Source organism: Capricornis sumatraensis, chromosome 4 (genome assembly GCF_032405125.1).
Source record: "Capricornis sumatraensis isolate serow.1 chromosome 4, serow.2, whole genome shotgun sequence".
Taxonomy (NCBI): domain Eukaryota; kingdom Metazoa; phylum Chordata; class Mammalia; order Artiodactyla; family Bovidae; genus Capricornis; species Capricornis sumatraensis.
In genome coordinates this window covers 158,334,749-158,359,421 of record NC_091072.1, presented here as the reverse complement: position 1 = coordinate 158,359,421, position 24,673 = coordinate 158,334,749, and the positions used below count along the sequence as shown (strand labels likewise).

The 24,673-nt window shown below is 54.1% G+C and overlaps 1 protein-coding gene across 1 annotated transcript in view; it reads right to left on the bottom strand.

Moving 5' to 3' along the window:
* Positions 1 to 1,234: 1,234 nt before the first annotated feature.
* The window catches only part of MPPED1 (metallophosphoesterase domain containing 1), a 70,658-nt gene continuing 47,219 nt past the window's right edge, over positions 1,235 to 24,673 (bottom strand). Inside the window, exons 4-6 of the mRNA XM_068972038.1 lie at positions 9,335 to 9,450; positions 7,457 to 7,570; positions 1,235 to 1,353 (exon numbers count right to left, since the gene is read on the bottom strand). Coding sequence (XP_068828139.1) covers positions 1,235 to 1,353; positions 7,457 to 7,570; positions 9,335 to 9,450 — 349 coding nt within the window. The remainder of the gene's footprint in view (positions 1,354 to 7,456; positions 7,571 to 9,334; positions 9,451 to 24,673) is intronic.

The following is a 24,673-nucleotide window of genomic DNA, read 5'->3' as shown; positions in this document are numbered from 1 at the left end:
GGGAAAAAAATCTATGATAAACAAAATACCTAAATTTTAAATAAAGAATCTAATGCTGCCCGTGCCAATTCTGCCTCACCAGCCTCACCCCCAAGCAGGCCCAGCTGGTTATCTATCCATCAGAGAGACTCAGCCCAACACTGCAGTCCTTGAAGTCCCCTGGTGGAACTGCGGGAGTCCAGTCCCGGCTCTGACTCTGGGCCGTGTTCCCATTAGGGGGCAGCTGGTCCCTGGTACCACAACTGTGAACCATTCAGCCATCCCAGCCAACGGCAGGGGAGACAGAAGCCAAGGGGTGAGGGAAATCCCACCGGGGGCGAGAACACATTCGAGGACAGCAGTGGGAACCCCACGGTTCACCTCACTAGGTTAAGAGGGCTGCAAGTACATGTGAGTGTGTGTCCAGATCCCCATGGGTGCACACAGGGGGCAGGGCTGCCTCAGCCCATGGACCCCCCTGGCTGCTGGGCTCTGCAGAGCTCGGCACTCCCCAGGGGACCAGGGGCGTCTAGCACGTGGGGACCCTCCAGCCCAGTCCTGGGTCTTCAACAAGCTCATTCTACAGAACCAAACCCCCTCCACCCCACCAAGTCCAGGCTCTGAGCGGGTGTCCATGATGCTCAGGCCATCGTTCACATCAGCAAAAATGCCCACAGGAAGAAAACATGGGATGGCAAGAAGCCGATGGCTGGGTGGCCTGGCCAGGTGCAGCCCGATTCCTGAGACGTCCCTGATTGCTCCCTCGGAGGCCTAGGGGAAGTGGAAGGGCTGCCCGCACTCAGACTGCGACACCCCACCCACCCACCTCCCCAACCCTGAGGCGTGCAGCCGCTCAGACCCTCAGTGAGAGGGAGATTTTGTGCCAGAACTTCAGAATCCGTCCAAGAGCAGCAGCTTCCCAAACCCACGAGGGCGTCCAACCGAGCAGATGAAGACTCCGTCACGTCCTAAGCAGGACATGGCTGTGAGCATAGTAGGTCCTTTAACAAGGAACACATGGAAGGGACACACAGAAATCAGCGATGAGTGCAGATTCCCCAACAGCCCTGCAGGGTCCCTACTCCAGGGACAGTCAGGGGTGATTTTCTTCATTCCAAGGCCTCAGCCCGTCGGCTGGGCTGGTTCCCGGAGCTGGACAGGCTGTGTGCAGGGAAGGAAGGGCGGCTGGGGGTCCGTGCTCTCGGCCAGGCGTATGGAGCTGATGCGGTGGGAAGGGCTGGGGCCGCGGGGGCAGTCAAGAGTTCCGGGGGGTGGGGAGGTCGATGACTATGGGTGGATTCACGGGCTGGTAGTTGACGGTGCACACAGAGGCATTCACGTAGGTGGTCGTCCCATCCGCCATGACTCCATACCCTAGAAAGTAAGCACAGTGGGCTGAGAGGTGACACCAGGACCCGGAGCAGTTGAGGGTGATCTGATGGGTGTGGTAGTCAGAGGGCACTTAGCCACAGGAGGCTAAAGATGTCTGGGGCAAGCTACCGAAATTAGCAAGACACTCCTCCCGACCTGCTGTGAGCAGCAAATGACATAATCCACGTGTTCAGCCCAGTGCCTGGAAAGCGTGTGCTGAGACATCATCACTGACATCATCAGCAGCACTACCACCATCACCACCACCATCATCTCCACTTCTATTATCAATACTACCATCATCACTATCAATACCACAGCCACCACCACCATCATTATCTCCATCACCACCATCATCACCACCACCACCATCATCTCCATCATCACCATCACCACCATCACCACCATCACCATCATCACTAACACCACCACTGTCATTATCAGAACCATCATCACCACCACCATCATCACCATCACCACTACCATCATCATCACCATCACTATCATTATCAGAACCATCATCACCACCATCATCACCATCACCACCACCATCATCATCACCATCACTATCATTATCAGAACCACCATCATCACCATCACCACCACCATCATCATCACTGTCATTATCAGAACCACCATCACCACCACCATCATCATCACTGTCATTATCAGAACCATCATCACCACCACCACCATCATCACCATCACCACCACCATCATCATCACTGTCATTATCAGAACCATCATCACCACCACCACCATCATCACTGTCATTATCAGAACCATCATCACCACCACCACCATCATCATCATCATCTCCACTTCTATTATCAGTACTACCATCATCACTATCAATACCACAACCACCACCACCATCATCATCTCCATCACCATCATCACCATCACCACCATCACCATCGTCACCATCATCTCAACTTCTATCATCACTACTATCGTTGTCACCTCAGTATCACCACCACCACAGCCATCATCATCTCCATCACCACCATCATCACCACCACCACCACCATCATCACCAACACCATCATCACCATCACCACCATCACCATCGTCACCATCATCTCAACTTCTATCATCACTACTATCGTTGTCACCTCAGTATCACCACCACCACAGCCATCATCATCTCTATCACTACCATCATCACCATCACCACCACCATCACCAGCACCAGCACCACCACCGCCATCATCACCATCATCACCAACACCACCATCATCATCACCACCATCATCACCATCATCTCCATCACCACCACAGCCATCATCATCTCCATCACTACCATCATCACCATCACCGGCACCAGCACCACCCTCGTCATCATCTCCAGCATCATCATCACCACCATCACCATCGTCATCACCATCTCCACTTCTATCATCACTACTATCATTGTCACCTCAGTATCACCACCACCAGAGCCATCATCATCTCCATCACCACCACCATCACCATCACCACCACCATCACCAGCACAGCCATCATCACCACCACCATCATCATCACCATCAGTGTCACTATCAGAACCATCATCACCAACACCACCATCATTACCATCACCACCACCACCACCACCATCACCAGCACCACCCTCGTCGTCATCTCCATCACCACCATCACCACCATCATCTCCACTTCTATCGTCACTACTATCATTGTCAGCTCAGTATCACCAGCACCACCGCCACCATCATCTCCATCACCACCACCATCACCATCACCACCACCATCACCATTACCAACACCGCCATCATCACCAACACCATCATCACCATCACAACCACCATCATCATCATCACCATCAGTGTCACTATCAGAACCATCATCACCAACACCACCATCATCACCATCACCACCACCACCATCATCACCACCACCACCATCATCACCACCACCATCATCATCACCATCAGTGTCACTATCAGAACCATCATCACCAACACCACCATCATCACCATCACCACCACCACCACCATCACCAGCACCGCCATCATCACCACCACCGCCATCATCACCATCAGTGTCACTATCAGAACCATCATCACCAACACCACCATCATTACCATCACCACCACCACCACCATCACCAGCACCACCCTCGTCGTCATCTCCATCACCACCATCACCATCATCACCACCACCACCATCATCACCACCACCGCCATCACCACCACCGCCGTCATCACCATCAGTGTCACTATCAGAACCATCATCACCAACACCACCATCATCACCATCACCACCACCACCATCATCACCACCACCGCCATCATCACCACCACCGCCATCATCACCATCAGTGTCACTATCAGAACCATCATCACCAACACCACCATCATTACCATCACCACCACCACCACCACCATCACCAGCACCACCCTCGTCGTCATCTCCATCACCACCATCACCACCATCATCTCCACTTCTATCGTCACTACTATCATTGTCAGCTCAGTATCATCAGCACCACCGCCACCATCATCTCCATCACCACCACCATCACCATCACCACCACCATCACCATTACCAACACCGCCATCATCACCAACACCATCATCACCATCACAACCACCATCATCATCATCACCATCAGTGTCACTATCAGAACCATCATCACCAACACCACCATCATCACCATCACCACCACCACCATCATCACCACCACCGCCATCATCACCACCACCATCATCATCACCATCAGTGTCACTATCAGAACCATCATCACCAACACCACCATCATCACCATCACCACCACCATCACCATCACCAGCACCGCCATCATCACCACCACCGCCATCATCACCATCAGTGTCACTATCAGAACCATCATCACCAACACCACCATCATTACCATCACCACCACCACCACCATCACCAGCACCACCCTCGTCGTCATCTCCATCACCACCATCACCATCATCACCACCACCACCATCATCACCACCACCGCCATCACCACCACCGCCGTCATCACCATCAGTGTCACTATCAGAACCATCATCACCAACACCACCATCATCACCATCACCACCACCACCATCATCACCACCACCGCCATCATCACCACCACCGCCATCATCACCATCAGTGTCACTATCAGAACCATCATCACCAACACCACCATCATTACCATCACCACCACCACCACCACCATCACCAGCACCACCCTCGTCGTCATCTCCATCACCACCATCACCACCATCATCTCCACTTCTATCGTCACTACTATCATTGTCAGCTCAGTATCACCAGCACCACCGCCACCATCATCTCCATCACCACCACCATCACCATCACCACCACCATCACCATTACCAACACCGCCATCATCACCAACACCACCATCATCACCATCACAACCACCATCATCATCATCACCATCAGTGTCACTATCAGAACCATCATCACCAACACCACCATCATCACCATCACCACCACCACCATCATCACCACCGCCGCCATCATCACCACCACCATCATCATCACCATCAGTGTCACTATCAGAACCATCATCACCAACACCACCATCATCACCATCACCACCACCACCACCATCACCAGCACCGCCATCATCACCACCACCGCCATCATCACCATCAGTGTCACTATCAGAACCATCATCACCAACACCACCATCATTACCATCACCATCACCACCACCATCACCAGCACCACCCTCGTCGTCATCTCCATCACCACCATCACCATCATCACCACCACCACCATCATCACCACCACCGCCATCACCACCACCGCCATCATCACCATCAGTGTCACTATCAGAACCATCATCACCAACACCACCATCATCACCATCACCACCACCACCACCATCACCAGCACCACCCTCGTCGTCATCCCCATCACCACCGTCACCATCATCACCACCACCACCATCATCACCACCACCGCCATCACCACCACCACCATCATCACCATCAGTGTCACTATCAGAACCATCATCACCAACACCACCATCATCACCATCACCACCACCACCACCATCACCAGCACCACCCTCGTCGTCATCCCCATCACCACCGTCACCATCATCACCACCACCACCATCATCACCACCACCGCCATCACCACCACCACCATCATCACCATCAGTGTCACTATCAGAACCATCATCACCAACACCACCATCATCACCATCACCACCACCACCACCATCACCAGCACCACCCTCGTCGTCATCTCCATCACCACCATCACCACCATCATCTCCACTTCTATCGTCACTACTATCATTGTCAGCTCAGTATCACCAGCACCACCGCCACCATCATCTCCGTCATCAACACCGCCATCCTCTCCACTTCCATCCTGGTCACCATCACTGTCACCATCACTGCCACTGTCACGGGCTTTCTTCTCCACACCTCTGTCCTCATCATAGCCTCTTCCCACCACATCTACTTGTCAGAATCCTCTTCAACCTTCAGCTCAGATTATCTCCACACCAAAAGGGACACTTCCCCTCCTCTGCACAGGTTACGAGTTCTTTGGAGCCTGCATTTTGCATGTACAATCACGCAGGGTGTCGTCTGGATCAGACGATGGTGTTACATGCCCACAATGGGGCCACAGAAAACGACAGGCATTATTATTATCCTGCAGCACATGCGCCATCCACCTCTCCCATGACCTTTCAGATCCCGCCTTTGACGGCTCATCTGCTGCCCAGAAGTCTGTGAGCTCCTCAGGGTCTCGGAGGTATGATCACTCCCACCCCTGACAGCATGATGCAGAGGGAAGGGTCTGAGCCTTGCTGGTTTCTGAGCTGGAAAGTGATCTGATGTGAACCAGACAAACTTGAGCCCCAGCCCGACACAGACAGAGGTTCAAGAGGCCAGGGGACAACGCTGGGGGGAACCACAGTGGTCCCCCTGCACCACGGGAGCCCATGTGCTTCATGGTAGGGTATGGTGGGACCAAGAGGCCTTGGACAGGTGGGATAAAAGTTCAAAAGGAGCCAAAGGAGGGAGCTGTCCAACTGGTGCGATTAGGCTCCAGTGAGGAAGGCTGAAGTCGAATGAGGTGAACCCTGGGCAGTGACAGGGCAGGGACAGGGTGGCAGTCAGGACTGCAGCTGCCGACATCGCCAGTCACCTTCACAGCCACCCTGCCCACTGCCTGAGATGATATGGATACCCCCCCCCAACTCCAGCCATGTGGAGACAGCAAGCGGTCCTGCCCCCAGGACAGAAGGCAGGACCTTATGTCTGTCTTAGGTGGGGACACTGGGAGGAGAAGTGCCACTAGAGCCCCTCAGGTAGGCAGGCAGGCAGCCCTCCACATTCATTAAGCACCTACTGTATGCCAGGCCACAGAGACATGAACAGGAAGACAGGCTTCCAGCCCTGTAGACAGCTCACAGTGTACCCCCAAATGCAATCCTTCCCTAGGTCACATCCAAATGTCCCCTTCTCCAGAAATCCCCCGGCCATCTCTGAAGACTTCTCAGGCTAGAGGCACGGCAGAGTTGCAGGGCTCTAGGAAGTAAAACTTACCCCTGAGTCTTGCCAGACTTTGCCCTCATCATCCTATGATGAAACACTTCAGCAATAGGTAACTGACAGCCAGTGTATAGATAGGCATATGTAGATACAAAGTGTATGTAGGAGGTGGGCCATTTCCCGCTGGCCAGGGAGGAGGTGACCGGGTTCAAGGGAGCCAAGAGGCGCCCCCTGAGAAGCCAGTGAGGTGCACCTCCCCCACCAGCATGTGATCAAACCAGTCCATCCTAAAGGAAGTCAACCCTGTATACTCATTGAAAGGACTGGTGCTGAAGCTGAAGCTCCACTACTTTAGACACCTGATGGGAAGAGCTGATTCACTGGAAAAGACCCTGATGCTGGGAAAGATTGAAGGCGGGAGGAGAAGGGGACGACAGAGGATGAGATGGTTGGATGAGATGGCATCACCAACTTGATGGACATGACTTTGAGCAAACTCCAGGAGCTAAGTGAAGGACAGGGAGGCCTGGCGTGCTGCAGTCCATGAGGTCACAAAGAGTCAGACACGACTGAGCAACTGAACAATAACAACCACCACGTGTGCGGCCCCCGCCCTTGCTGACCTTCGTGGATGTGGCCGAAGACGTGCAGCCGCGGCTGGACGCGCCTCTGCACCGTGTTGAGCAGCTCCACGCAGCCCACCCGCTGCATCTTCTTGGGGACCCAGTCCAGGAAGCCTGGCAGGGGAGAGAGAGGGAGGGCAGTGACGAAGCCCAGGCATGCCTGGCCCTGGCCCCGCAAAGCCCAGGTCGCAGTTCTGCAGTCTCAGGGACGTGGCAGTCCTGGACCTGCCCTGCCCTGCCCCAGCCTCAGGGAGGGAAGCCTGGCTCCAGCGTGCACCTCCTGGGGCCTTGTGGCCTCCTCCACCTCCCTCTTCCCCTGCTCCTCTCGCAGGGCCACACAGAGAACACACGGGGCGGCGGTGGGGTAGCAAAGACGGCTCCATAGCTGAGAGCCTCCAGACCATTCATGCTCAAAGTGGCCTCAAGGCCGGTATCCACCCATTGCAGAGAAAAGCCAGCTGAGGCCTGAGAGGGCCTGGTGAGGCCCAAGGTGAGCCAGCAGCAGGGAGGAGTCCAGGAGCAGAATCTGCAGGTCGGAAACTTTATAAACAAGCATCACAAAATCAGGAAAACGCCCTCTTTATTCACTGCAGCCTCACGCACATGCCCGCGTCTGGGTCTGCTCGCACGGCCAGCCTCCCGGAGCCGCCCATATGGTGGCAGCTTATTAGCCTCACATGGCTACACAAACGAAGAGTAATTGATTACTCCAAGAGGACAATGAGGGCTCAGCTCAGCCCCTTCTCTGCTTGGGCGGGAGAAACAGGTTCCTAAAACTGCTGGGGAGGTGAAGACGGACCCTGCAAAGAATCACACAGGCTGCAGTGGACCTGACTTAAAGGAGAGAGAGAGACAGAGGGGAGGAAGAAGAGGGGGGAAACAGGAAGTGGGAGGGAAGTAGGCTTGCAGCAGACCCTTGGGTTTAAGTCCCAGGCTCTGCTACCTACTGGCTGTGTGACCTTGGACAAGTCACTTAACCTCTCTGTGCCACATTCAACTATTCATTTAACAGCTGGGCTGGGCTGAGCACACAGGCAACCCCCAGAGCAGGGGTTGTGTGTTGTATATGAAGCAGACGTGGTGAGGCAGGAACTCAAAAGATGCTGGTGGGGGAATGGATGGGGAGGAGGAAAGTAGGGAAGGAGGAGACGGAGAGAAGGAGGGAGAAAATAAGAAACCCGCTTCAAGCCCACTACAAGCCACGGGTCACGCCTGAACAATGTCAGGGCCCTGGGCCTCCAGGTTCCCTCCATTTGGAAACGGGGAACCTTTAGTGAGGGTGGAGCAGGCACCCAGGTGTGCCGGCTGGTCATTTGGCACACACAGGTGCTTAGGACAGCTTCTCCCAAAACAGGTACTGGAGCGAGGAACTCCGGGGATGCGCTGGGCTTCACCTGGCAACCCTTCCCATCTGGGATGACAAGTGGTGTTGTCAGCTTGGACCGGAGTGGGGGCCGTGGGGGCTGGGAGGAAAGCTGGAGACTGCTGGGGTGGGTGGTCTCCCGGGGTGAGGGGTGCACAGGATGGGGGCTGGTGAGAGTGACCTTGTGGTATTCAGCCCCAGAACTCAGGTCTTTGACACCCCCGAGCTCCACAGTGCCCACCTGTGTGAAAGGGGTAGCTGAGTCTGACCTTACCACCTGGCTATGAGCAGTCCAGGAGGTAACACGTGGAGCCCCTGGCACACAGTAGGTGCTCAGGAAATGAGAGCGACAGTGGGGTGACTGGCACCCCAGCACCACGACTCGGAACAGAGCCCTTCGGCAGCCCCCTGGATAGGCCCAGCGCCCCCTGGCCCCAGCACCCAGAGCCCTGTGTCCTCCCAGCACGAGCGGGCATCGGGGCCAGGAGCCCGAGGCGGGGGCGGATGAGTCTTACCCAGCGGCGGTCCGTGCGTTATCAGGACGTCCACGCCTTCGGGAATGAGGTTCCATTTCTCCAGCAGCGCTTGGCCGCGTGGGAGGTTAAAACCCCAGCCATAAAACCAGGGCTGCCTGTAGGAGAAGAGCAGGGGGTTCAGAGGTGGCCATCGAGAGTGGGGGTGATGAGAGGCAGGAAAGGTGGGCCTCAGTGCCACTCAGCCATCAGGACCAGTCGGATACCCAGGACCTCACACCCAGGAGGTGTCCACCCGGATGCGAATTCAGAGTGTGAAATCATCTAGACTCTTGCCCAGGTAATGACCAATCTCGTCTGTCTGTTTTTGGCTTCGTCTCACTCAGGATCTTAGTTCGCAAACTAGGGATCAAACACATGCCCCCTGCAGAGGAAGCTTGGATTCTTAACCATTGGAATGCCAGGAAAGGCGCCTGACGCACCTTTTCCCACTTCAGTTCAGTTCAGTTCAGTCGCTCAGTCATGTCCGACTCTTTGCGACCCCATGAATCGCAGCACGCCAGGCCCCCCTGTCCATCACCAACTCCTGGAGTTCACTCAGACTCATGTCCATCTAGTCGGTGATGCCATCCAGCCATCTCATCCTCTGTCATCCCCTTCTCCTCCTGCCCTCAATTCCTCCCAGCATCAGAGTCTTTTCCAATGAGTCAACTCTTCGCATGAGGTGGCCAAGTACTGGAGTTTCAGCTTTAGCATCATTCCTTCCAAAGAACACCCAGGACTGATCTCCTTTAGGATGGACTGGTTGGATCTCCTTGCAGTCCAACGGACTCCCAGGAGTCTTCTCCAACACCACACTTCAAAAGCATCAATTCTTCACCACTCAGCTTTCTTCACAGTCCAACTCTCACATCCATACATGACTACTGGAAAAACCATAGCCTTGACTAGATGGACCTTTGTTGGCAAAGTAATGTCTCTGCTTTTGAATATGCTATCTAGGCTGGTCTAGGTTACTCCTTCCAAGGAGTAAGCGTCTTTTAATCTCATGGCTGCAATCACCATCTGCAGTGATTTTGCAGCCCCCCAAAATAAAGTCTGACGCTGTTTCCCCATCTATTTCCCATGAAGTTATGGGATCAGATGCCATGCTCTTAGTTTTCTGAATGTTGAGCTTTAAGCCAACTTTTTCGCTCTCCTCTTTCACTGTCATCACGAGGCTCTTTAGCTCCTCTTCACTCTCTGCCATAAGGGTGGTGTCGTCTGCGTATCTGAGGTGATTGATATTTCTCCCAGTTATCGATATTTTCCCCTCTTGCTTCACTAATAAAAAAAGTCTTTTTTCTATGATGAACAATATTATTGGGTTGGCCATAATATGTTATAGAAAAAACAAACTTTTGGGTCAACCAAATATTCATGTAATTTTTTTAAGTGAAAGTTAAAAAAAAAAAAAAAGGTTCTGCCAAAGACCTCTCTTGCTCTAAGCACTTCTAAGGAAATCTAGAGAAGAATACTCTCACCTGTCCCCACAGTGGGAAAATGCTCATCCATCATCCTTCCCACATTTGGGGCCAGTGGGGACTTACAGAGGGGACTGAGGGAAAATCTATTCCCTGTCACTCTCCCAGCCCCCACCAAGAGACAGAGGGTCCTGGGTGGGAATGCTCATTCCTGTCTCCACCCCGAAGGTCCCAGCAGGGGCTCCACAGCGCTGAGTCCACCCTCAACATCAAGGTCAGGGCCAGGTGGACAGAGACCAATGAACAGAATTCCAAGCTGCTGCCCACCTCAGCCCCAGATGGATCCACGCAAGTCATTCCCCATCAGTGGGTTCAATGGGGAGCATGTGACCTTGACCCTTCCAGCTGGAGGCAACTCCAGATGTTTCCTTCAGTGATGAGAGAAAGGAACGCTGCCACAGCTGCATATCAACCAGTGAGCTTCCTACCCTGGGAGCTGTCAGCACCTGTTAAACTTTCCTAAAGAGAGATGGCTGGAACACATGATCCAGGGCAGCAGCTGGATCAAACTGCGTCTGACACCCCCCGCACCTCTGCACTTCCCAGTTACATGGGCCAATAGAAAGCCATTTGAACTGGGTTTTCATTGACAACGAAAGTATCCCAACTAAGAGTCAGCTCTTAGGCCTAAGTCATTATGAGATCCCCAAGTTAACACAGCCCTTTAGCATCTACAAAGTCACCATCATCGCCGTCACCATCACCATCATCACCACCACCACCACCAACACCTTCACCCCTTCATTACTATCATCACCATTGGGGGTCAAATTGTGTCTCCCCCAAAATATTAATGTATGTGGAAGTATGAACCCGTACCTGTGAATGTGACCTTATCTAGAAGTAGGGTCTTCACAGACATAATCAAGGTGAGGTCATACCTGATTAGAGCAGTCCTACTCCAGTGACTGGTGTCCTCAGAAAACACAGACACACCGCGGTAAGGGCCATGTGACAATGGCTGCCCAGACCAGAGTGATTGTCTACCAGTCAAGGAATCCCCAGGCTTCCAGCAACCACCAGAAGCTGGGAGAGTGACAGGGAACAGATCTTCCCTCAGTCCCCTTTGTAAGAACTAACCTCGGTGACACCTTGATTTCAGACTGCCAGTCTCCAGAATTGGGCAGAATTGACACCTGTTGTTTTAAGCTTCGTGGTTTGTGATAATTAGTTCTGCAGCCCTAGGAAACTGATATAATCACCATCACCACCATCACCCCCTCATCAGCCACCCTAGGGACATTCACACCTGCAGCAAGGTGGGCAGACAGGTCTCTTTCTTCCTGTCTTATGGAAAAATTATTGCCAGCATTCCCTGCACACCTACTTTTTGCCAAGTGCCAGTTATTCCTAAAGGAAATCAATCTTGAATATTCATTGGAAGGACTGATGCTGAAGCTGAAGCTCCAATACTCTGGCCACCTGATGCAAACAGCTAACTCATTGGAAAAGACCCTGATGATAAGAAAGATCGAGGGCAGGAGGAGAATGGGATGACAGAGGATGAGACGGTTGGATAGCACCATCGACTCAATGCCCATGAATCTGAGCAGACTCCAGGAGATAGTGAAGGACAGGAAAGCCTGGCCTGCTGCAGTTCATGGGGTCACAGAGTCAGAAACGACTCAGTGACTGAACAACAGCAATCTGATTACACTGCAGGAAAGGGTTCACCTAACTCTTACAAGAACCCAGTGAATTAAGGGCTAGGATTATCCCCATTTTTCAGATGAGGAACCAGAGGCTCAGAGAAGTGAGTTGGCTCAGGGATCTGGGCCCAGGTGCAAAGACTTCCAGGCTGGGCACCTCCCCACCATTTGCCGACATACTCTGTACAAGTTGGTCATGGGGCTGGGCTTTCACATTCAAAGCCTCTCATGTGCCCAGAGCTGCCACTAAAATCCCCCCCATGGCCCATAAGCACCCCCGGGGGAGGATGACACCCCTGGCTATTGGCCCACTGCCTCTGCCTTGTTGGCAGCCGCCCAGTGCCCCTCTATGGAACCCTGGGGGTTCCAGGGAACAGCATTTGAGAACTGACTTAGTCCCACCATGGTAGGTTCTGGACAAGACTGAGGTTCAGCGAGAGAGGAAGGGAGGTCCCCAGGGTCACATCGTGGTCAGTGTAGAAGTCATTCTGGAACCCAGATCTGACCCCCTCTCCCTGCAGCCTTTGAGCCTGCAGTGTCAAATCCTGGAACGTACGCTTGTGAAGGAGCAAGGCGAGTGGCCACACTGGCCTTTTGGGGGCAAAGGTCCTTTTCCATTTCAGACACTTGTGGGGTTCCCCTCTGCTGCCAGCCTTTGCTCACCCGTGACCCCTGCCTGGGACACTGGGTCCCTCCCCTCCTCTTGCCTGCCCCCTCCCACAGCACATTTCTCCTTCAAAGTCCTGTCTTCTCCATCTTCCCTCTCACCCCAAATGCCCAGCACCTGCCCGGGGGAAGGGCAGATGTTTGTTCAACGACCAGTGTTGAGAGAGACAGCCTGGATGAATGAGTGAGCTTGTGAACAGGATGTCAAACAGAACTCTTTCTGTTGTCTTGGGATTGCAGCCAAAACCTCAAGGCTGGATATGATTCTCCATTTGGAATGAAAGCCCCCAGGTACCACCCAGAAAAACTTACTACTAAAAGCAAGCAGTACACGCCAGGCTACCATCTCCCCAAGCCCCCACCAGGCTAAGTTTAGATCTTGAGGGAGACTTGTGGCTCCTGCCTTGCTCTTGGGGTAGGGAGTGGGGTTCCTGGACCCCCAGCCATGAGCGGGTACCAGAGGAACCACCCATATAGGTAGGGACCTGGGAATCTGCCCGCAGGGCCCATGAGAGAGAAATAGACAGTGAAGGGCGGACACAGCTGTCTGCACCCCCAGGTCTGGGCTGTCCCAAGGGATCCCCAACCTCAGGATGCACCCTGCATGTGATGAGACCAGGTGCCCGGGGCTGGGGAAGACAGTGAGGTGGGCAGCCCTGGGGAAAGCCCCCTCAGAAGGTGCCTCCTCCCTCAGGCATACCTGACCCAGGCCTGCCTTAGCATGTCTGCAGAAAGCTGAGGGTTCTCTCTGCAGAAAACACCCCCTCCCAACATACACACGATTTTACACCCAACTTGGAGGGCATCAGAAAAAAATCAGAGTTTCAGAAAAACATCTATTTCTGCTTTATTGACTATGCCAAAGCCTTTGACTGTGTGGATCACAATCAACTGTGGAAAATTCTGAAGGAGATGGGAATACCAGACCACCTGACCTGCCTCTTGAGAAACCTGTATGCAGGTCAGGAAGCAACAGTTAGAACGAGACATGGAACAACAGAATGGTTCCAAATAGGAAAAGGAGTATGTCAAGGCTGTATATTGTCATCCTGCTTATTTAACTTATATGCAGAGTACATCATGGGAAACACTGGGCTGGTGGAAGCACAAGCTGGAATCAAGATTGCCAGGAGAAATATCAATAACCTCAGACATGCAGATGACACCACTCGGATGGCAGAAAGTGAAGAACTTAAAGCCTCTTGATGAAAGTGAAAGACAAGAGTGAAAAAGTTGGCTTAAGCTCAACATTCAGAAAACGAAGATCATGGCATCTGGTCCCATTACTTCATGGCAAATAGATGGGGAAACAGTGGAAATGTGGCTGACTATTTTTTTGACTCCAAAATCACTGCAGATGGTGATTGAATCCATGAAATTAAAAGACTCTAACTCCTTGGAAGGAAAGTTATGACCAACCTAGAGAGCATATTAAAAAGCAGAGACATTACTTTGCCAACAAAGGTCCGTCTAGTCAAGGCTATGGTTTTTCCAGTGGTCATCTATGGATGTGAGAGCTGGACTGTGAAGAAAGCTGAGCGCCGAAGAATTGATGCTTTTGAACTGTGGTGTTGGAGAAGACTCTTGAGAGTCCCTTGGACTGCAAGGAGATCGAACCAGTCCATCCTAAAGGAGATCAGTCCTGGCTGTTCATTGGAAGGACTGATGCTGAAGCTGAAATTCCAATACTTTGGCCACCTGATGTGAAGAGCTGACTCATTTGAAAAGACCCTGATGCTGAGAAAGATTGAGGGCAAGAGGAGAAGTGGGCGACAGAGGATGAGATGGTTGGATGGCATCACCAACTCAGTGGACATGGGTTTGGGTAGACTCCGGCAGTTGTTGATGGATAGGGAGGTCGGCCGTGCTGCGGTTCATGGGATCGCAAAGAGTCGGACACAACTGAGCAACTGAACTGAACTGGAGGGAATCTTGGGATCATACAGACCTGGGTTAGAATGGGTCCACCTCTGATTACCTACGTGATCTTGGCAAGTGGCTTAGTGTCTCTATGCCTCAATTATCCCCCCTGTAAAATGGGCATAATAACAACACCATTTGCCTCAATACGGCTTTGAAAACAATTAATCCAGGTAAAGTGCTTATAACAGGGCCTGGTCCAATGCTTTTCAACTGCCATCCTCTCCATCACCACCACAATCAGCAGCACCACCATCATAACCACTGTCATAACCACCACCACCACCACCACTATCATCACCACCATCACAATCTCCATCATAAAAAACCCCTTCTGAAACCCTCTCATGGAACCTGGATGAAAAACCTTTAGTCTGCTGTTGCTGCTGCTGCTGCTGCTGCTAAGTCGCTTCAGTCATGTCCGACTCTGTGCGACCCCATAGACCGCAGCCCACCAGGCTCCCCCATCCCTGGGATTCTCTAGGCAAGAACACTGGAGTGGGTTGCCGTTTCCTTCTCCAATGCACCTTTAGCCAAGGGCAGGGCTTTTCAAACTGCGTTTTGAAGGGTCAAACCACATTTAAAAAAAAAAAAGAAAAAGGAAAGGAAAAAAGAACAGAAAACATCAGAGTACAGCATAGCAGGGAAGGGACACCTCAGTTAAATATATTTGTATTTAAATAGACACCCACGTAAGGGTGTACTGAGTCACAATGCAAAAAAGACAAATGCTTTTCCTACCACAGTTCCTGGTCAAAAACGGTTGACAGCCCTAACATACAGCTCACAGCTCTGCCATTCTGAAGTCCTCAGGCTCTGGGTGCCCTCAAAGCCCCACTTTGGCTGAGCCGGGACGGGGTCCCTGCAGGGGAGGCTGCAGCAGCCTGGAAACCGCTCCCAAAGCCAGACCTGGTGGCCCCCGGAAGCCCGCAGCCCGTCAGCTTACAAGAAAAGGAGCAACGCCCTTCTGGTGCCGCCTTGCAAACACAGCATCCATTTTTCAAAAACCCTAATCAAATATTTACAAGAGGGGAACGAGACCTCATCAGTATGGAGAGAAGACGTCTGCTCATTCCCATGAGTCGCGGCAGGAGCGGCTTTTTGGAAAAGACACTCAGCAACATATCAGAGGCATCACAGGCCCCCCGGGAGCCCACCCACATGAGCCCCTGCCTACTCCACCTTCCCTTCCAGCACCCACGAGCTTGCATCTGGGGGTGGCATTTCCCCAGAGATGGTTCTTGGAAACATGTGCCCTCATAATCCTGGGAAGCTGGAATCCATCCCACCCCCAGGGGTGCCCAAGACATTTGCTCAAGGGCACCCAAGTTGGCATCAGACACCCTGCCTCTGTCCCGGGGTGGGATGCTCCCAGACTCTGTGTGTGTGTAAACTGGGATAAGGATGCCTGTGCCCTAGATCTTACCCATTAGAGGGGCTCCTTCCTGCTCGATGCTGTGCCCCACTGGCTGACACAGGGCAGGGAGAGAGGGTGGGCGGGAGGACATTTATGAGAACGGAAGTACCACCACCACGAAAACACACCTCCAGATTTCCAGGGGCACTGTCACTGGGAAATGGGCAAGTTCTGGCCTTGACTGAAATTTGGGGAAAGCAGACAGTCAAGTCATGCAAGGGACCGTCCAGAGGAGATGCTCTTCAGGGGGTCTGCAGGCTATTAGCAGGCCTTTCCTGAGGGAGGCCAGAAGTAGGGGCCAGAGCAGCAGGAGAGACCGACTCTTCAGAGACCACACTCCCCAGAGTCCGGAAAAGCCATGCGTATGTGACGTCCATCCAGCTTTGTGCCATGGGAAGAGCCGCCAAAGGGCGGTGGGTGGCACTTGCCCTTCCTGACAGTGAAGTTGGCCCAGATTCCCCCGGCATCCTCAGTTGGTCATTTGACCCCCTCTCCTGGTCCAGCGGGGCCTTCTGGGATCAGAAGTGAAGTTCAAGGCTGCCTGGGGTTCCAGACAGAGGACAAGGCAGGCAGGGGCTCTCGGGGACTGTCATCCAAGCAGCCAAGCTCCAGCATCCCCCACCCACCCTGGGGGCAGCCGTGGTCCGAGGCCCACGAGTGTGCCTGAGACCCTGGTGCTGCCAAGACCATGGTTCCCGGCCCCAACACCACTGGCATCTCGCCCGGACCCACAGCCTGACTGCCCCCAAGGCGAGGAGCCCCGATGTCACCGTCCAAGACACACCACAGACCCCAAGGAGCTCGGGCGGATCAGAATTCCGACTGAGTGATGGCAGGCGGCTTTATGTCCTGAATTTCTGTCTTTCTGTTCTAAAGTAACCATTGGAATAATTTTCTTACAGAATGATAGTTGCCATGACAACCAGAGCAAATTTTCCTTTTCTGAAACAGATGTCTCATTTAGTTGAAAATTAGAATGTGAACAAACCCATGGGAAAAATTAATTCAAACTTTAACAGAGCGCTGAATACAATGTAATCTCTCAGAGGTTAACCCCTTAACAGCTTTTTTGTGCGCTTATGGTAACCTTCGAATCCCGTCTAATTAGGCCCGCTTAGCCAATATAAATGACCTCCACGTGGCCAATCATTAAACGGTTTCCCCCTGAAGTGTGAATTCTGGGCTCCCTAACAGCAGGCGGGAGGGAGGCGATACTTGTCTGTAGAAAACACAGCCTGCCCTGCTCTGGTTTTTCCATCTCCCCAGGTAAGGCGCACACCCCTGGGAAGGGGGTGTACCGGGGGCCATTTAATCAGCCACCCCAACTCCCGGGGATGCTGGAGTGTGGGGCGGAGGAGGTCCAGGGTGCCCTAGGTACAGCTGGACCCGGCGATAAACCCAGGCCAGGGCGCAATGCCTGAGAGTGGAGGGCAGGGGAGGGGCCCCTTACTGGAGAGTGTCAAGAGGCCACTGGGGTGACACCCGCATCGGCCGAGCTCCAAAGACTCTCCACGAGCCCCCAGTCCTCACGCCCATCCCGGGACGCCTCCACGAGCCCCGAGTCCTCACGCCCATCCCAGGATGCAACTGCCGTCACGGCCTCATGACAGATGCAAAATCTGAGGTTCAGAGAGGTTTTGAGATTTGCGCAAGGTTACCTGGTGGCATGGCGAGGACTCCAATCCGGACTGCGAACTCCAGAGCTGGGCACTCCGCCTCCACCCCAGAGCGACGAACACAGTGCCAGGGGCCCTGGCCGTCTGCCTCAGCGAACCCCACTTTCCCAGCCACGCTCACACCTTAGTTCAGTCAGTCCTCAGGACAGAGCTCTCGGGAGGCCCCACTTGAGAGATGAGGAGACAGTGCCACAGAGAGGTCAAGCAGTATGTCTGAGCACACACAGGAGGCTAGATCACCTGCACCAGGGCTCCTGGCTCCTGTACCCTGTGCCCAGTGGGCCACTGACCTGAAGAGGATCCCACTGCGGTGGCCGGGCCCCTGGTTCTCCTTCTTCCATGACAACTATCTGCCTGTCCCTCTGAGCAACTCTTGAATGTCCCCTGTCTGCTCCCCTTCTCTGAGCCTGGCTTCAGAGAGAGGACACGCCTCTCATACACCCTGTGACTTCTACTCCAGAACCTTCCATGGCTCCCCATCATCTCCAGGGCAAGCCTGGACCATGTGACCTGGCACACAGGGCCCCTGGGCTCTGCCCCAGCCTATCTTCTGGACCGTCTGGCTCAGACTCCCCAGTGAGCTCACCACCCACCAACCACAACGATCCTCTGCTTCCTGAACCCAGCCCAGCCTCTTCCCACCTTTGGGTTTTGGCTCATACTGTTCTAGCCATCTGAAACGCCCTTCCCAGCCTCTCCTCGGAACCCATGACCGGTGATATATTAAGACCTGAGTCAAAGGCCACCTCCTCCAGGAAGCTTCCCCTGATCACCTCCATCTCCAAGCACAGGTAACGCTTCCTGCTCTGAGCACCCTTGCACTGGCTCCTTCAGGGCAGGCCCAGGTCAACCATCCCTGAGTCCTTCCTGCCCAAAAGATGGCTGGGTCTAAGCGCACATCAGGGAGGGCTTGCATGAATGAATGATGGAATGAACTGACAGGTGCTCTACCTGGCAGACAGGCAGGTGGGAAGAACTGAGCATGAACCCTCTCCTCCCAGCATCCTCCCAACAGGATCCTCCCCAGAGCCCCTGGAAGTCCTGAAGCCCTGAGATCCCACCCCCACCCTCCCCCGCCGCCCCCAGGACCAGAAACAGAACTCTCACCATCTGAGAGGGGGCCTCAGAGGCGATGCTCACATCTTTGGTTCCTCCCGACTCCCCTCCCTCAGGGGCCCATCCCTGCCTCCCCAGGCAGCCCGTTCCCCAGGTGAGGGCCAGGGCAGCTGCCCTGCAGATGGAAGGGAAGAGCCTCTCACAGTGCCCGCTCCCGCAGGACAGGTGGGCTTCCGCTTCCGCCTCTCCTTCTGCAAGAGGAAGGCTACAGGGACCGGCAGGGACCTCTCACCGCAGAGGCCGCCCCTGAGCTCAGACAAGCCTGACAAGACAAGATAAGCTCAGGCAAGACGAGTGGAGCAGGCCCACTCCAGGCCCAGCACGCGTCCTGATCCTCACCTGCCCTTCCTGCCCCAGCCACGGCCCCTGCCTCTCAGGTGAGGATGACACCTGTCACTGGCCCACGTGTGTCCCGGGACCCTCTCAGCACCCCGGCGAGTCTGTGCTCCATCCGCAGCAAGGGACACCGAGGCTCAGAGGGCGGTGACGTGCCCAGGTCCCCCGAGCCAGTTCCTGCTGACTCCTCATCCCACAGTTGCCCCGGTCTCCCGGGGAGGTCCCGGCTCTGAGGGAGACGGGCATGCCTTGCTCCTTCTCTGCATCTCCCGGGCTGGTGAGTCGAGGGGGCCTGGGGGAGACGCTGCCACCCACCCTGCAGTAGGGCCAGTGGGAGCAGGCCTGTCAGTCACACTCCGCGCCTGGCGCCCACTTACGGCAAGTCAGCAGCGAGGTGAGTGAACCCAAAATGGGGTCCTTTGTCATTGCTAATTAATTTTCCCCACCCTTCCACGCTCGGAGTCATTCATCTTCTGTTTGGCTGGGACTCTGAGGCGGGAAGAAGGCAGACGATGCGTTCAAACATTAATCTCGTGTAGAAGTGTGTGTGTGTGTGTGTTGATGGGCCCCCTTCTATAAAGAAAACAGTGTGAAATCAGGAAAGATAAGGACGGGAAAGGCGGAGCAGAAGTCTCGTGTGTGAGAGAAGAGCATCTGTGTGCAGGAGTGTGTGTGAGAAGACAGAACACACGTGTGCGAGAGAAAGTGTATGGGAGAGGGAGAGAGTGTGTGCATGTGTGTGTCTGTCTTGCATGTGTGGTGTGGGGGCTCTGTGTGTGTATGAGTACATGTATGTGTGCACGTGTGACAAAAAGCATATGGGAGAGAGAGACAATGTGTACATGTGTGTGTCTGTATTGCATGTGTGGTGTGAGGGCCCTGTGTGTGTACAGCTGTGTATGTGTGTACAGGTGTGTGTGCATGTGTAGTGTGAGGGCCCTATGTGTGCATGGCTGTGTATGTGTGTACATGTGTGTGTGCATGTGTAGTGTGAGAGCTCTGTGAGTGTACAGCTGTGTGTGTGTACATGTGTGTGCATATGTGCATGGTGGTGTGGGGGTTCTGTGTGTGTACATGTACGTGTGCATGTATGTGTCTGTACTTCATGTGTGGTGTGGGGGCCCTGTGTGTGTGCGCCTGTGTATGTGTGTGCATGTGTGTTTGTGTGTGTATTGCATGTGCAGTGTGAGAGCTCTGTGTATGTACAGCTGTGTGTGTACATGTGGGTATGCATATGTGCATGGTGGTGTGGGGGCCCTGTGTGTGTACAGCTGTGTATGTGTGTACATGTGTGTGTGCGTGTGTATTGCATGTGTGGTGTGGGGGCTCTGTGTACATGTACGTGTGTGTGTGTGTGTGTGTGTGTGTGTACTGCATGTGTGGTGTGGGGGCCCTGTGTATGCACGGCTGTGTATGTGTGTACATGTGTGTGTGCATGTATATTGCATGTGCAGTGTGAGAGCTCTGTGAGTGTACAGCTGTGTGTGTGTACGTGTGTGTGCATATGTGCATGGTGGTGTGGGGGCTCTGTGTGTGTACATGTATGTGTGCATGTGTGTGTCTGTACTTCATGTGTGGTGTGGGGGCTCTGTGTGTACAGCTGTGTATGTGTGTACATGTGTGTGCGTGCGTATTGCATGTGTGGTGTGAGGACCCTGTGTGTGTGTGGCTGTGTATGTGTGTGCATGTGTGTGTGCATGTGTATTGCATGTGCAGTGTGAGAGCTCTGTAAGTGTACAGCTGTATGTGTGTACGTGTGTGTGTGCATGTGTGGTGTGGGGGCCCTGCGTGTGTGCGGCTGTGTATGTGTGTGCATGTGTGTGTGCGTGTGTATTGCATGTGTGGTGTGGGGGCCCTGTGTGTGTGCGGCTGTGTATGTGTATGCATGTGTGTATGTGTGTGCATGTGTGTTTGTGTGTGTGTTGCATGTGCAATGTGAGAGCTCTGTGTATGTACAGCTGTGTGTGTGTGTACATGTGTGTGTGCATATGTGCATGGTGGTGTGGGGGCTCTGTGTGTGTACATGTACGTGTGCATGTGTTGTGTGGTGTGCATGTGTGCTGCGTCTGTGGGGTGGGGAGTCTGTGTGTGTGTAGCTGTGTGTGTACATATGTATGCACCTGTGTGCGTGTGTTGTGTGGCATGCATGTGTGCTGTATGTGCTGTGTGGTAGTCCTGTGTGTGTGTGTTAGTGTGTGCAGGTGTGCGCATGCACCCAGAGGCAGCAAAGCACAGGGCCAGAGGTGAGGAATTTCTTTCTCCAGCCAAACTTGTCGACCAAAGACTTTGCCTGTCGATGCAGGAGACACAGGTTCAATCCCTGAGCCAAGAAGACACCACGTGCCCCGGAGCAACCAAGCCCCTGCATCACAGCTACTGAGCCTGTGCCTAGCGCTCACAAGCCACGTGCCACAGCTGCTGCGTCCGTGCGCCCCAGAGCCCATGCTCTGCAACGAGAAGCCGCCTCAGAGAGAAGGCCGCGCGCTGCGATTAGAGAGCCGCCCTGCCCTCTGCAACTAGAGAGAAGCCCACACAGCAACCAGGGCCCAGCACAGCCGAATAAATAGAGGTCAGTCTAAACAATCCATCGGCCACCAGTGGTGTATGAGGTTGACAAGTGTCAGATCCGGCGGAGGAAGGAGGGGAACTGACCGCTGGTGGAGGACACTGCTCATCCCTGGGGGACCCTCCCAAGCCCGTCATGTTGCCATCACAGGACTGACCAAGGGGGCACTTGGGGGCACCACAGCTCAGGTGGGGCTTGCAGTCAGCCTGAGAGGCAGCCTTCCCAGCTTCCCTTGAACAGACACAGGCTGTTCCCAACTTGGGCTCCAGGTAGGGGAGAGAGGGGTGAACCCAGATTCTGCGATGCTCCAACCAGCAGCTCCAGGGGCCTCACTGGGAGCACCTGGGCAGCGCCCCAGAACGGGGCCCTGGAGCATTTACCACTGATGGGGTTCCTGGGACCCCGAAGTCCAGCCCCGACTGGTTCAGCAGCCTAACAGGGGCTACAGGGAGGATGTGCCAGGGGACAGGCTGGGAAACCACAGCTGATGAAGCAGGTCAAGGCTGGCCACCCCTGGAGCCGCCCAAGTCCAGTTCCTGCTTATGGCTGAGATCCTGGACCTGTCGCTGGACTCCCCAACGCCTTGCCTCACCCTCCTCCACAAAACAAGGATAAGAACAGTCCTGCCTTGTCCTGTGGGGAGTGCCTGGCAGAGTGAGGGGACTGTGGAGCAGCTCTTGGGAAGTCTGCAGGATGAGGGTTGCAGGTACCGAAGCGGACTAACAGCCTTGGCCTCTTTTGTCTCAACAGACCAAGCCCATAGCCCATGCTGAAACCATCTAGAAATGCAGGATGGAGTGTAACAAGCACGGCTTAAATGCCCCGGGACCTCCAGCCTCTGAAGCCGGGAATGTGGGTCTTCATGGCTGTGAGGCAATGGGGCGGAGGTTAGTAGGGGGTGTGACCTCAAAGCTGGCCCTGAGAAGGCTTCTGGGATGGCAGACGCCTCCACCAGGGAGAGGATGCCTCCCCTGGACCCCCGACCCAGGCTTCCAAGGTGGTAAACCTGCAGGCCCCCAAAATTCTAGGCCAGGAAAGGACTGGAAAGCAGTCCCTGGCTGTGTGCACCCACAGGCTGGGGCAGACATGCTCTCTGTGGGGTACCCCCAACTCAGGCTTCCCAGGATCCCCTGATAGAGCCTTGCAGAACATAAGCGCCCAGTCGCGTCCAACTCTTTGAGGCCCCATGGACTGTACCCACCAGGCTCCTCTGTCCATGGGATTCTCCCGGCAAGAATACTGGAGAGGGTTGCCATGCCCTCCTCCAAGGGATCTTCCCGACCCAAGGGATCGAGCCCACATCTCCTGCATTGCAGGTGGATTGTTTACAGCTGAGCCACCTGGGAAGCAAGAACAAGAGCAGGCAACCTCAAACTACAACACCCCAAACACCTTGAAGAATTACTGCAGAGCCTGAAAAGTCAGTATTTTTTTTTTTGTAAGATTTAAAACATTTTCTTAATAGCAAAAGAGCAAAGGGTTATAGGTGGTTGGAGTTGAGTCCCAGACCCAGCCACTCCTCACTCCGAGCCAGGAGGACCGAGGGTCAAGAGCCCAGCAAGGGGCGCAGCTGTCCACACTGGCCTCACTGTGGTCACCTACCAGCCTCTGGCCCGCAGGGGCAGTGCGGGCTGCCTCGGGCCCCGCCCCACCCAGGATCCTGTCCCACTCACCCAGCCTTCCCAGGACTTTGACCACATGCTGGTAAGAGGTGCTGAGAAGCAAGGGAAAAGTTAGGAGCTCATAATTTCATCCTCTAATCTTTCTCTAAAAGATGTATTTCATCAAGTCTTTTAGAAAGCATTTTATTTTAGCAACCTCTCTGTCCTCAGTTCTGGGCAGGCCCAGAGGGACTCTCAGTTACTGTGGGACCTTCAGCCAGTCACTTCACCTTGTGGGCCTCAGTCTTCTCAGCTATATAATGGGGACAAGGGTCAGACCTCCTCCTGGTGGTGAAGGTTTGAGCCGCTGGAGCAGCTACAAGTGTAGAGCCTCTGGTCAGCTCAGTGGTATAAACAGTAACTATGTTATTGTCTCTTCAGCACCTCTGGGGCACAGGTTTTAAATTCCCTGGCAGCTGAGTTCCTGTCTGCCCACCCCACACTGCACCAGGCCTGCTCTGTACACACAGAGAAGGGGGAGCTCAGACTGGAGTCCACCACCAGCCTCGCCCAGGGCCACACAGGCTGTAGGAAGACAACCTCTCCCAGCCCCCATTCTGGGCAGTCAAAGCAATAGCTGGAAAGGTCTGGGGGTGGGTGGGACCACCGTGTGTTGAATGCCTAGTGTGTGCCAAGAATCTTATGCAAAAGACCTGAATCCTAAGAACACCCCTGCACAAGGGGAGTGCCCACTGTCATTTCACAGAAGCCAAGACCTGACCCGAGGTCACTGCTCATGCTGGCTGTTTGCAGAGCACCGGCCCCTCAGCCTCCCAGCTGCCCACAGGCAGTCAGGCCTCCGAGTCACCGAGCAGGATCCCAGCCCGGACGCCCAGCAGCGGCCAGGCCGC